Source organism: Erigeron canadensis, chromosome 6 (genome assembly GCF_010389155.1).
Source record: "Erigeron canadensis isolate Cc75 chromosome 6, C_canadensis_v1, whole genome shotgun sequence".
Taxonomy (NCBI): Eukaryota; Viridiplantae; Streptophyta; class Magnoliopsida; order Asterales; family Asteraceae; genus Erigeron; species Erigeron canadensis.
The window spans coordinates 10,411,997-10,427,238 of record NC_057766.1 but is presented as its reverse complement, the minus strand read 5'-3'; the positions used below and the strand labels follow the sequence as shown (position 1 = coordinate 10,427,238).

Here is a 15,242-nt window from a genome sequence, read left to right as displayed (position 1 = left end):
CATATAGTTACATACAATTCATCATATAAACATGTAATTAATCAAAACTTGGATTAGGAACCATAATAAAAAACTTTTTTTAAAATTTTTCTGGAAATTTCGATCCATATATATATTAAAACTTTTTTCATATTTAAATAATGTAATTAAATTACAAAATCAATTTAACAATATATATATATATATAATCGAAATTTTTTAAATCAAGAACCTTAACCCCCCTTCAAGTTTTGATCTTTTGGTAATCAAAAAGCATACATAGTAGGCTCGTGATACCATTTTTGGGTTATATAACTATTATCAAATCAAATCACAAAGCACGCAACAGAAGACAAGATCTATGTAGTTTAATTAATTAACAAAGATAGAAAACATGTACCTTAGATTGGAGAGAATAAAGCAAGAAACCTTTATAATAAGGTTTCAATTAAACCTCTCTACGATTGCACACACAACGTTGAAATGTATGTATGCTAGTACTTGATCACGAACTCACAAACCCGTTGTGTATCTTCCTTCCTTCGAAATCTCATGAACCGAAAATAAAATTGTTCCCGTATACAATTTACATCATAATTAATGCTAGCTATAATAAATGCTAGACATTAATTATATCAAAGTCCATTAAAGTGTCGAATTGCATAAAACCGAAAACCCCTATGTGGGTTCGGTCGAACTCAAAGAGAGAAGGAGAAGAGAAGATTTCTTATAGGTTTTTGTTTTCCTTCAATTGTATATAAAACCTTTAACTTAAGCCTTGTATATATAGATATAGATTAGGGTTAAATTACTTGGAAATAAGCTAAGTTAATGGGTTAAAACCCATCAACAAAACCGGCCCCCTATTAGGAATAATTAGGAAACTTCTAGAATTTCCTAATTACAAATCAAGTCCTCCTTTAACTAACGCTGTTAACTAGTAACCATTAGTTTTTATTGATCTAATTAATTAATAAATTACATTTAATATATTAATTAATTATAGTTACATTCACGTTGAGGTGTGACCCCGTAGCCTTAAATACTTTTCGAACATACGTTTATTTTACGTGATCATATTCCAATACTTACTTGGAATCTTTTCGGGTATCCGTAAACCATTCAAGAGTCTGTCTTCTGTTTGCACTTTCCGAGCAGGGTCTAAGGTCCAAACCAATACAATATTGGAACCCAAATACAAATAACGGAGAATCTTAGAAATAATGGTGGAATATTTATCGGATAGTCTTCACCTACTTGAAGTTCATAATATAATATGCGTATTTTGTCTAGGGTATCGTCTGGAATGGAAACGACGCCTGCTTCTTTTTTTTTTAACACAAATATTGACAACCAAGGTGACTAGCTATACTTAGAGGTTCATACATGGAGGCTGAGCAGTTTTTGTTTTCCAGCATTAGGCTTTTGGGGCTAATGTCAACAAAGACTGCTTTTTTTAATCCAGAAAACAATCATATGGAAGATTTTGAACAAATAGGAAGTCTTGGTCAACAACTTAAATTTGAAATAATTCTGTTAGATCAACGATACTAATGCATTTATCAGTATATGTGGTTCCTCTGTTACACGTTTTTGACTTTTTAAGCATCTATCACTTGAAAACATCCTATCATCATCGGTATATGTCATTATTTTTTAATATTATTTTTTATTTTTGTTACTTCTCCCCAACAACATGCAAGTGGACTAACCCCATATTGGTCGGTATATGCCATTATTATCACGTAAAATTTCCGGAAGTTAATCTGTGTGTAGAAGAAATGGAATTGGTGTACATGATGAGATTAGCCACATTTACACATGGTTCTTTTAATGATTCTTCTAAATAAAAATAACTATTGGGGGAAGTAATTTTTCGACATGTCAAGCCATTCGCTTTTAAAAGGCTCAACGATGAATTCGAAAGAGCAACACCATAAAGGCATAAATATTTAGTCATTCTTGTTTAAGGTAAAGGAGTTATAAGTATAATTATCTCCAGCAATTGCAATGGCTCTTTTATTTCATTTTCAAAAAAACAAGATGGCTTGAATGCCAACAGGCTTCTATTATTGAATTCACCCAATGTTGTGTTGTTTAACAAGAGAAGTCATAACTCATAAGTATCATGTTGTTTTGAATTTTGTGGTTCAGTGTTTGCCTACTGCAATTTGGATATATCTTTTTCTCTTTTATCGTCTAATTTGGTTACCTTACGTAGTTTGCATTTTGCCAATGTTCTTCAAGATGATGTCTTCTATCTGAATTAGATTAATGTTTGTTTGTCATATTCTCTCATTCCAACAATCAAATTAAAGTATACTCCAAGAAGCACGGTTAGTTCATGACTACAGTTAACAATGACAAAACACTTTCATGTATCAGTGAAAGTTTTTGCCTCTTTTGAACTAAACAAAGTACATTTTGCTTTGTCAAAGGCAATGTAAAACTTTAAATCAATACTTCAAAAATCTTTATAGTAAATGAAAAAAAGATAAAAATTTTTCTACAAGAGAATCATATAGAAAAATATATACAAGTGAAGTGAGAGAATTCTGAGTTACGGAAACAAAGAGCAACAGGATTACAGGAAGGTAGTAAAGCTTCACTTTTGGGACACCATCTAAAAATAACAAAGTCATCATGCAAAGTTGCAAACCCTATGTGAATGTAGAAGATAAAACAAGCAAAGAGAATAAAATTTCACAGCTCATACATGTATATCTATATGAATATCAAATCTTGTACAAATATTATAGTTTATGTAAAGTTAGTAAGCAGAAAAACTACAATTACATGTACCAATGAATAAGGTGGGTCACTTACTGTATTGCAGAATCAGGGGGTGGTGGTGGTAGTGGACTAGAATAAGTTGTCTCATTATGAGTTGCAGAATTGGTAGGAATTGCTGGAGGGTTATGGCCATGTTGACTAGAAGGTGAACTGGTACTAGTGTCACTTCTATTTGAAATAGGCGATAAGTCATGTTGAAGATGGTCCATCATACGTGATAGTGTTGTGACGCCTGCACTGCCTTCTGTATCTTTAGAACCGTGTTCTGTGGGGCTGCTGTTACGGGAGAATAACCTTTCTTTCCAACTCTTTGTGGTTTTTGTGATCGATTCTTTGTACCTTGTTTTGTGACAAAATTACAGTAATCATGAGCCTCAATACCTTGTTAGAAAAAGAGACCATTCCGGTACAGAATACAATTTAGTACCTCATTGATATTGCGTTAACTCTGGTTTTAAAATCTGAAAATGAATGCTGTTCTGAAGGCCCAGCTCGATCTTGGTTGTTTGGGGAAGATTGCATACCCGACCTACTAAAAGGTATTATCATATCTCTAATTACATCACAATCAGAAAAAGTGAATTAAGATGTTACAGAAGAAGGGCAAAGAACACTGGGTGTGTAAAAAACTGTGTGCACTAACTGAACCATTCCACCAAGTTACTTGCAAAATAGATTTTGAAGTTTATAACTTTTTATTTCAAAACTTCAACTGAGAGTCGTCTTAAAAGTTAAAATTATACCTTTTAAACTATAAAACCCCAAATTTTTATACAGTCCAATTTAGGATAAAACCAGTTCTAAAACAGAACATGGTCAGTCAAGTTCTTGGTTCATTATCCTTTACTTTCTGGATTTAACTTGGTTTCATTATTATTAACTTGTTATGGTCCAGTTTAGGATCAAACCAGTTTTTTTTTTTTTTTTTTTACTTTGTGGGTTTAACTTGATTTGATCTGGTACACTTTGGTCCCAATAAACACTCCCAAAAGCATATATTTATTAAAAATTAGTCAGAACTTTTCTCCAATTAGAGGCGAGGCTACAACATTGTTTCTATTGATCAATAGAGAGTGAGCTTTTTTTTTCTAATCTGCTTTCTTATTATACTATTAACATATGCAATGTAATTCTTTCAAACCCCATCTACTTAACCATTTAAGGCAGCAAAGTGCGTACTATGAAATGCTAAGTATGCTACATAAAAGGTTTGCAAGTACATTGCATATATCATAAAAAATGAATACATCGCACTTTCTTGCACTTTAACTGTAAAAGTACACTAATCTAAACCTTTTGATAATGCATTTAAGAGGTACGCATCAAAGATACACTTTGAGCAACTTTTCAACTCCGTAGAACCAAACATGACTCGACTTGAATCGACCCATAGATAAATAAATGGTTGAAACTGTTGCCTCGGATTTTCTATATATTTGCAAAGCAAGTTAAATAGTATTTTACCTGTCGGATGAAGAAGTTTCATGTGGACGTGCCGGAACAACACTTGAAACTAATGGTGAAGCCGGACGTTCACTAGTATGAACAGAGGACGATGGTGCAGTACCTCCTCTTACAGGCTCTTCATGCACGGTTAACAAAGGAGTACCTCCAATTGCAGGGGTCGGTTCAACATCGTCACTAGAAGTAGGTCGAGTAGGGGAAGGTACACTAGGTTGTCCAGAGAAACCCAAATAACGTGGACGAACATGGGCTGATGTTCGACTTCTATGACCTTCCCGTCTAGCAATATGGCGTGCCCTGCCCATTGCTGCTGCAGCAGCTAAGTGTTGAATAATACGCTCCTCAAGCTCAGCATCGGTTGCGCTGACAGGCAACTGCATAAAAAGGCGAAAGAATATTAACTTAATGATGCCGATCACATTCACTTGAAATGACCAAGTAGACGACAGGTCAAAATGAGCTCAGGTCAAAACTGCTTGCTTTTTAGCATGGATTGAAGCAGCTTGTATCTTGTTAGTTGACTGAAAAAACTTTTTGTCCATTTGCTAGAACTCTTATTCTAAAACTTATGCATAAAAAATAACTACAAGATTAAATATTATACGATATCAATAATCTAATTTCTGAAGGAAAAAATACCACTTTAGAAGGTTCTATGCATTAACAATCCAATGTGTGCAACATTGTTGACATGTTTTCTGATATGAACCAGAAAGAGTCTACAGCAGATTGATAGGTTATAGAATGTCAAAGGGATTAAATGTCATTTTCTTAATAGTTTAGTATTACTTATTTACCAAGTTAGGGCTGTCAGCCACCTTAGAAAGTTTGGGAACTCGAATCCTGTTTTGGACTTTTGGAGCTACTGGATCTCGAATCCAGCTTATCCACTTAATCAATCGACTATTTCTTTATCATTTACTTGCTATTATATTCTATCTACGGATGGGATTCTTGCTGGCACTTATCAATTGGTATCAGAGCCCTCAATCCTTTTGAGTGTGGGTTAGATGACACCAATCAATCTTCCAATATGTCTAAGAAAAGACAATTCCATCTTTGGAAAAATTATGGCAACGCCATTCAGCAATCATAGCAGATTCTGTCATTTTTTTCCTGGAAATTAGGGCAACGCAGCAACAAGAGCCATTGTCATTCAAAGTTGTTCTCTGTGAAAACGACAATGAAGTGCAATGGAGCAGTTAATGGCATTCAACCACGAAGAAACTGTTGCTATTATTGTAACTCGTTTCAAATATTACTCGATCAGGTTATATATTTTGAAGAAATTTCTGAATTCTACAGTATCTACCTATTCATCAATGGGTTAAAACCCGAAATCAGGAAAATTTGTTACATGTCATCAATATAGTTGCTCTAAGGTGAAAGATGTGATTACATTAGCTTTAGAAATAGATTTTAATGACTTGCAAGATTCTTTCTCTCCATTTGATTCTAAATCTTCTTTTTATAACCAAAATTTGGAGTTTGATACCAATATCCTTCTTGGGGAATCGATGAAAGATAATGACATTTTAGGAATGGAGAGATTCAAGAGACGATTGTAGAAGTAGAAGATGATGAAGTCGACAACCATGACAAAAATCTCAGATGCATCACTACATAATGATGAACTAGATCAATCGATCAGCAATTAAGATCAGGTGCAACATGCAGGTATCTTCTTGGACTCTTGAAGTTACACATCAGCCATGAACAACTAAGAGGAAAGGACGGTCCCTTCACTTATGTTTGTAACACATTTATAAAGCATAAAATTCTGTCCATTAGAAGATCCCTTTTGTCTGCTCAAAAAATGGTCAAGAAATCCAAGCAAGATTATGGGCTGAGGAACATACAACATAGTGTTCCAAAGTCTGACCTTCCATATGAGCTTGCTGTTGCAGAAAGTCATGTGAATTTAAGAGAATGTGTTATGAATTGGGGGCATCGGGTCTCTTATGAGCAGCCTTGGATTGGTTTTGGACATCTTTATGGTTTTTCCAGTCATAAATACCGATATCTCAAGAAAGGGAAGATATGGAATCCTGGAATTGCTAGAGACAACTTTTCGAAACAACACCTTGAGAACAAGGTGTTTTTGGGGCGAGAGTAATGATATGAACCAGAAAGAGTCTATAGTAGAATGTCAAGGGGCTTAAATGTCTTAGCCAGCCGATTATTATGTAAATTAGGAATAGATTATATTTAGTTATTTAGAGATAATCATGAATTGATAGTGTATATTATTTAGAGATAATCATGTATTGATTGTGTAGATCCTTTCCTTACTTCATGGCTGTATTCTTCCCTATAAATAGGGTCATTGTTTATCAATAAAATCATCGAAGACATTACAACCTAAATTGCTTTTATGGTATCAGAGCCATAATCGGCTTCCGATAACCTTCTCTTTTCTTCTTTTTTTTTTCTTTTCCAATCCCATCCAAAAACTCACCGGATACGTCCGACCTCGTCACCATGACGAAAGAAAACTTGGCTGAATCATCGATCAAACCAGTCCCTCTTCATCCTGCCTACTCTGTGACGAATATTCAATCCAAGATCCGGACTTTGGACGGAACGAAAGTTACTTATTCGGCATGGGTAAAACTGTTTCGCCTTCATGTTGTTGCATATAAGGTATCCAACCACATCGATGAATCAGACCCTCCAGCCGCTACATCACCCGAATACAACCAATGGCAAGAACTCGATGCATTGGTCCTTCAATGGATCTACAGCACTGTTTCAGATGATCTTCTGAAACGTCTTATGGATACGACTGTAGCTAGAGCGGCTTGGACAAAGCTCAAAAAGATTTTCTTAAGCAATAAAAAGGCTCGCGCTGCGGCGCTCGAGACGAAGTTTTGTAATCTCACACTGACAGGTTGTTCGTCGGTTGACGACTACTGTCAACTGCTGTCCGATTTAGCCAACCAATTGACCGATGTTGATCAGCCCCCCTATCTGAATCACGACTTGTTCTTCAGCTTGTTCGCGGTCTTCCGACCAAATATAACACTACTGCTTCTCTAATTAATCAGCAGGGTGTTGATTGGGACCACGCTATCGCAATGCTTAATGACGAAGTCATCCGGATTGACGCTCAGAAGGGCTCACAGAATACGGTTCTGGCTGTTACTGCAGCGGCGCCTTCTGCTGGCTCATCGAACACCAACCAACAATCAGAAGCCTCCTACTCCACCAATCGACGTGGCAGCAAAGGCAGAGGTGGGCCTTCAAACCACTGGGGCAGGGGCAGGGGCAGACCTCAGCAACAGTCCCCATGGACCGCCTATCAGGGACAGCCGACTTCTTTTCCTACTTGGGCTTCGTGGACACCTCCACCATGTCCTTACCCGACCTAGCAGCAGTGGTCCCGCAATAAGCAACCCGACCTACCCTCGGCTCCCCAGGTTCAGTTCACCGGTTTTACTCCGGCCGCCGGTTACTCTCCGGCTGAGCTTGCACCACCCGACTTCACCCAGCCCATGTATAACCCCCTCTGCCAACCAATTTGAGTGCTGCAATGGCTAATATGCAGGTTAATTCTCCTGATATGGCTTGGAACTCAGATGATGTTATGGATACGGGAGCCAAGCCCCACGTCACTAAAGACCAAGGTAAAATCGTTATCCCTGATTCTACTCCTGTGTATCGTAATATTTTGGTAGGTAATGGTATGTTTTTACCAATTAAAGGATCAGGTATAGGCTTTCACCCATTACCAAACCGAACTTATATACTCCCACACGTCCTTTATAGCCCTCAAATAATTAAAAACCTTAATTCTGTTAGACGTTTTACTCGTGATAATCAAGTGTCGGTCGAATTTGACCCGTTTGGTTTTTCTTTGAAGGACCTCAAAACTAAGAAGACACTATCTCGCCACAATAGTACCATGTCTCTTTATACGTTCACGGCCTCAACTGCCGCCTCAAGCCTCCTTTATTGCTTCCTACCACCAACCTTGGCATCATCGTTTAGGACATCCCGGGTCGCAAGTTCTAGATATTCTAAATCGCAATTTCAATTTTCAATGTAATAAGGACAAAAGTCACAATCTTTGCAACTCATGTCAAATTTCAAATAGTAGAAGATTGCCTTTTTATTCGTCTAATACATTTACTTTTGCTCCTTTTGATATTATTCATTGCGATTTATGGACTTCGCCAATCACGACTAAAACAGGATATAAGTATTATCTGGTGCTAACTAACATTTTCTCACACTTCGTGTGGGTTTATCACCTAAAATATAAATCTGAAGCCTTTTCAACTTTTGCCAGATTCCATCAATAAATCTTTACCCAATTTAACCGTAAAATAAAAACCTTTCAATGCGACTTAGGGGGAGAACTTGACAATTTAGCATTTAAAACTTTTGCCCACCAAAACGGTTTGCTTTTCCGTTTTTCTTGCCCTCGAACATCTTCTCAAAACGGAAGGGCAGAACGTATTACCAACCAAACGCCTAAATTTTTACACCCCTACCTTTGCCCTTTATCTTCGTCACCCAGATCCCAGATTACGAACACTTACGTGTGTTTGGCTGTGCGTGTTACCCTAACACATCCGCTACCCAGCCTCACAAACTTCACCATCCGTCCATGCGTTGCATCTTTCTTGGGTATCCGCCCGACTTTCGTGGCTACCGTTCCTTGGACCCTACCACAGGCAAGGTGCACATCTCCCGCCATGTGACTTTTGATGAGCACGTGTTCCCGTTTACACTTCCTCATCATCCTACCTCATACAATTTTATAGACGACCCCACCCCACCCGGCTTCACATTCCATAGGCCCATTCACCGGCCCTCACCTAACCCGGGCACCACCCCATACCCGTTCACATATTTGCGTCGTCCTCGTCCTGCCCCACCTTCGACCAACCAAAATACCGGCCCGTCCAACCCTTCTGCCACCGTACCAGCTCCAACACCCATACCGGCCCAAGATCAGACCCAACCTACACCAAACGCTGCCCCGACCCAGCCTACCCAGCCCACCGGTCCGATTACTAACCAACACCCCATGACAACTCGTTCCAAATCCCGATTCAACCCTTAGGCCATACACAACACCATCTCCCTTTCCCTAGTTCCTACCTCGTATGCCAAAGCCTTAACTGATCCAAATTGGTTGCATGCAATGCAAACCGAGTATACGGCATTACAGGATAATGAAACATGGGAGCTTGTACCCCGCCCACATGACCGTCCGGTGATCCGTTGCATGTGGCTATTTCGGCACGAATTTAAATCGGATGGATCATTGGAACGTTATAAGGCTAGGTTAGTGGTTAATGGAAATTCACAAATAGTTGGTGTCGATTGTGATGAGACATTTAGTCCTGTGGTCAAACCGGCCACTATTCATACAGTTTTGTCTCTTGCTGTATCACGGGCTTGGCCTATTCATCAACTTGATGTCAAGAATGCTTTTTTACACGGGGAACCACACGAGACGGTATTTATGCATCAACCACCAGGTTTTTATGATCAACGATTTCCTAACCACGTTTGTCGTTTAAAGAAATCTTTGTATGGTCTTAAACAGGCACCGACGGCATTGTACACCCGTTTTGCTCATTTTATTTCCTCCAAGGGGTTTCATAGCAGCACCTGTGATGAGTCTCTATTTGTTTATCAACAGGACCGGTCTAATATTGCATATTTATTATTGTATGTTGATATAATTCTCACAGCTTCTAATGACCGTCTCTTAAACAACATTATTGCCACGCTCTCGAGGGAGTTTGCCATGACTGATTTGGGTCGTTTACATCATTTTTTGGGGATTAAGGTTACTCAGCAGAAGAATGGTATTTTCTTGACACAAGCCCAATATGCCAAGGACATCATAGCTCGCGCTTCAATGTCCTCGTGCAAACCATGTTCAACACCGGTTGATCTTTCCTCTAAATTAAGTGCAACAGATGGAGTTCTATTCTCGGATCCGACATTATATTGGAGTCTGGCGGGTGCGCTGCAATATTTAACTTCTACTCGTCCAGATTTGTCTTATGCAGTTCAACAGGTGTGTCTCTTCATGCATGAGCCTCGAGATCCTCACTTTGCATTTCTGAAGTGTATTATCCGTTATTTGCAAGGAACGGTTGACTACGGAATACGGATCATGAAATCAGATTCCCATGGTTTGGTTGCTTATTCTGACGCAGAATGGGGTGGTTGCCCAGATTCGAGACGCTCCACATCAGGTTACTGTGTTTTCCTTGGTGACAATCTAATATCATGGTCCGCTAAACGTCAGCCTACTGTCTCGCGATCCAGTGTGGAAGCTGAGTATAGGGGAGTTGCAAATGCAGTTGCAGAAACGACTTGGATTAGGAATCTGCTGCTCGAACTTCACACTCCTTTAACGCGCGCATCAGTAGTTTTTTGTGACAATGTTTCAGTGTTCTATTTGTCCAATAATCCGGTTCAACATCAAAGGACAAAACACATAGAGATTGACATACACTTCGTAAGAGAGAAGGTTCGTCTTGGGCCAATTAAAGTTCTTCACGTCCCATCCTATATGCAGTATGCGGATATATTTACCAAAGGATTATCTCGTGAACTATTCCAATCATTTCGGTCTAGCTTGAGCGTCTGTCCTCCGCCTGCTCAATCTGAGGGGGTGTCTTAGCCAACCGATTATTATGTAAATTAGGAATAGATTATATTTAGTTATTTAGAGATAATCATGTATTGATAGTGTATATTATTTAGAGATAATCATGTATTGATTGTGTACATCCTTTCCTTACTTCATGGTTGTATTCTTCCCTATAAATAGGATCATTGTTTATCAATAAAATCATCGAAGACATTACAACCTAAATTGCTTTTAAAATGTTGTTTTCTTAATAGTTTGTTATTACTTGTGTACCAAGTTAGGGTTGTGTCTAAGTTTAAATAAGGGCTGCCAGCCATCTTAGAAAGTAGGTATGATATTGTTATTTGGTTCTGACTGAACTTGTTAGGAGTTTTGGGAACTCGAATCCTGTTTAGAAGCCACTGGAGCTCGAATTCAACTTATCCACTTAATCAATTAACTATTTCTTTATCATCTATTTTCTATTATTTTCTATCTACTATTGGGATTCTTGCTGGTACTTATCAACCTTTTAGCTATTTTATCTATTTATATAACTAATCCATGACCTGTTAGAGAAATGAACATAATATCAACCCATTTTTTAAGTCAACTAAAGTGGATATCTCTAATGTTTACTCACGTTCCTAAGAGAAAAAGAAATAGACAAGACTTGGAATACGGAGATAGATGCATACATGCTGTAACTCGAAATCACCGAACGTTGGATGATGAAATATTGTAGCATTCATAGACGGATTATTTGCTATACTTCTTTCCTGCTCTATTGCATCAAGCAGCTCCTGACTGCCAACGAAGAAATGATGAGGTAAGTATCAATAGCTCTTCATGCAAAAAAAAGGAAACCAATAGAGACATAGGAGATGAATGATCATCATTATTCTTCTTATCCTCCACATAAGGGCAGAGTAAAGGACACAAACAAAAGTGCAGGCTTGACGGACAATATGGCCTCATGGAGCCCACATATGTGTCTTCCCCACTCTACATCGTAATGTGAAGGGAAAGAATGTGATCATTCACCTCATGTCTAATCTGAAAAACTAAAACCTGCTTGGGTCCTTCAAGCTGATGGACTGCCAGCACATTGGGCATTGGGAGCTCCTTTGACACCTACATAGATAAATCACGTAAAAGTTGCAGTCAAAAAGTGATGTTATATTTTAGGGGTGCTGAAATCACCCATTATGCAAAAACGAGGTGACTTCAGCTTTGAATCAAGTAAGGATTGAGCAACATTTGGTTTCAACCGGTTTAACCCGAAATCTGAACAAAACAGAAACCGGATTAAAACCAAACCATGTTGAAATTCGGTTTTCGGTTCACTTTGAACCGAAACCGAATTCGGAAGTCGGTTTTTGTTTCGGTCTTCGGTATAGAAAATAATTCAGTAATACACAAATATCATAAGATAAATTCATATTCGTAGTTATAAGTTACATAATTGCATACTAACTCCTAAAATTCACATTTAGTTTCGATGACATAACCCATTTTTCATCTCTTATTAAAAAAAAGGTAACAGTTATAATCATATTAACATAAGTAATAATCATAACACACATACAAAGAAGATATATATATACATACACACACACACACTATATATATATATATTGTTAGCGGGTCAAGCAAAATGACCTGTGTCAAATTGCATGTTTGACCCAACTCTGTTCTGACCCCATATACCAGATGTGCATATTATATTTCTTTTGGGCTGTTTGGTTGAAAGATTTCAAAGGAATTTGATTAAAGGGAATTTGGAATTTGTTATGCTAACCTAAGATGACAAGGAAGGAAATCCAGTTTCCTTTCCATAAAAGTCGAGGGAATTTTGGGAACTAATGTTCTCATATGACCGAAATAATGTATGGCCTCATATATAATAACAAAATTTACATCTTTTCTTCTTTTTCTTTTTCTCAACTCTACCCTAAGCGGTTATTGTAACATCAGAAGATGTTACAAGAAAATTACAGCTACAGGGAATTATTATAACTGTATAAGCATATGTTACATGTGAGTAGCCACAAAGGAAGTTAATTGTTTGTGTAGTGTGTGAAACTGAATGTGAGTAATGAATATGCACATCTTCCTAATACAAGACAGGAGGAATCGGCAATGCGCAATTATAATATAGTGTCTCAATTAACTGATACCAAAGATCCAAACATGCTTGAATCATAATAGCTACTCAGTTCAATGCTACTTTCTATAGGATTATAAAATAATGTTCAATTAATAGGAGGAGCATGATTGCACAAAAAATATATTAGAGGAACATGATTGCATAAAATATATATTAATATAATGATTAATGAGTGAGTTCTTCTTAAGCTTAATCAAATCTCACGTGGATCTCTTTGAAACTCAAAAAAAGATAGAATAATTTGATACTATATATATTTTCCACAAGACAAATGCTCCCACTGTGATGATACATCCAACATTGACACAGCTGGTTCTCAGCTTTATATGAAGGCTGCAAAGCCTATTAAAATAACTTCAAAGATTTTCATTAACACGTCTGATGGTTAAGATTGAGCGGGCTTGGAGCATCTGGTATACAACAAGTCTCCTCTCTAAGGAATAAAAAAAGAAACTGCTCACTACCGCCTTCCGCGGGTTTTGAGCCCCAATACCTCGACGGTGTGTGGGGGAGGTTAAGATGTAGGCAAGGCTTACCTCTAAAAAATAACACATGTAATAAAAGCTAAGTATTGCAAATAGAATACAAACAATCAACAGAATATATTCTTGAAATTGATGATGAGCTCTACTAGCAATCTTAATAGACTAAAATGAACCCCTCTTGTAAAATCATGTGGAGTGGTAGGAGATTATTATGTAACAAAATATGTGTCAATTCAAATCATATGAAAATGAAAGATAGGAGCTATGGACGCCTAGAAATAGAAGATGTAGGTTGATTATATTTCAATTAATATTGCGAACATCTATTCGTATACCTATATAATATATCATCAAGATGGACTGCATAGTAGTTTCAGTTTCATACAAGTATTAAGCATTCAACTTAAGTATGATGAAATACTTGAAACTTAAAGTATGATGAAATTCAGATTACCATTCAAGAATGCATTGAAGATGAAATTCGTGCTTGCAACCCGTAACCTGTAGCAAAAGAACTATGACTGATTAATAGGAAGACATAAATGTTTTTATCTACAGAAATGCAGCTTGAAAAACGCACCGTAGGAGGATCACTTTCCGAAAATGCTTCAAGGCATATACTGCAAGCATCATCGCATGCATCCTGAACTCCACCTTCAACAAAAGCCGCGGCTGATATCAAACGGGCTTCAGCCTTAGTCCCCTCCTCCATCAAGGAATATAAAAAACCTTCAAAATAAATACAAAAATCAAACAAATCCTCATAGCGTTGTTTTTCCGTTAAACCCACTTTAAAGAAAAAGACTCCAAGAAACCAGGATCAAACTCACAATTATACGCATAGAAACATAATAATCTTTTTTCATAAGAAAATCGCAAAAATTTCATTTCTGTATGGAAATTTATACAAATTGTGCCCACCTAATAACTAGTCAAACTTGAAAAGTAGAAAAAGAATCAAACTTTCTATCAAGAAAGGGTTTAAATTTAACAACTTGGAAACCGAAAATCGAAACTAATCAACTTACTGTGAACTAAATCAAATTTAAGATTAAAAGACAAAAAAAAAAAGAACAAAATCAACAATATGTCAAAGATGGGTTAACAAAAATTAATAAATAAATAAATAATAACACAAAATATAGTTAATCAAACACTGTAAATCATAGAGTAATTAACTTACAAAGAAGTTACCGAGAGTGCCGGATGGATGGATCGAAAGTGTGGTGATTTTTATTGTGGGGAAATATGATGAAATGTTTGGAGAGAGAGAGAGAGAGATACAGATATATATAGATATATATAGATATAGAGAGAGAAAGTTAAGACCAAGTCCTCATTCCTCAACTTTCCTTTTCAACTTTTCTTCTTCTCTTCTCTGTGTTATTTCATTTTCTTACTTTTTATTTTTCTTTTGAGTAAATTACAATTATTGTCCCTGTAGCTTGTACCAACTTTCACGTTTCATCCCTGGGTTCATGGAATTACGTTTTTCATCCCCAGGTTTGAAATTCCGTTAATAACTTTGGTCCACAACCCATACGGAAGTTAAATAAGTGATCATGTGACCTACACATTAAGGGTATAATGGTCATTTCTAGCGACATAGACTATGGACTAAAAGTGTAAATAACTCTTGATATAATATACTTTTTCAATTAATAATAATCTATCACCATTAAATAAAGTGACATCCAAGAACAAGTTATAATTTAAACTAATTATTTCATTGATACATAAAAAGACTTAC

At 36.9% G+C, this 15,242-nt stretch overlaps 1 protein-coding gene across 4 annotated transcripts; it reads right to left on the bottom strand.

Moving 5' to 3' along the window:
* Nucleotides 1–2,670: 2,670 nt before the first annotated feature.
* On the bottom strand, nucleotides 2,671–14,831 carry LOC122605378 (E3 ubiquitin-protein ligase RHF2A). Of its 4 annotated transcripts, none has more exons than XM_043778314.1 (8): nucleotides 14,676–14,831; nucleotides 14,073–14,221; nucleotides 13,947–13,993; nucleotides 11,909–11,971; nucleotides 11,536–11,644; nucleotides 4,237–4,610; nucleotides 3,200–3,325; nucleotides 2,671–3,111 (listed from the first exon to the last, which is right to left on the bottom strand). In XM_043778314.1, the coding sequence occupies exons 2-8, from the start codon at nucleotides 14,202–14,204 to the stop codon at nucleotides 2,802–2,804; spliced, it is 1,161 nt and encodes a 386-aa protein (XP_043634249.1). In that variant the 5' UTR covers nucleotides 14,205–14,221; nucleotides 14,676–14,831; the 3' UTR covers nucleotides 2,671–2,801. The 4 variants fall into 4 exon arrangements, with proteins under 4 accessions (XP_043634249.1, XP_043634251.1, XP_043634252.1 ...); XM_043778316.1 differs by having other exon boundaries at nucleotides 14,687–14,831; XM_043778317.1 differs by having other exon boundaries at nucleotides 3,200–3,304; nucleotides 14,676–14,829.
* Between the last annotated feature and the right edge of the window lie 411 nt (nucleotides 14,832–15,242).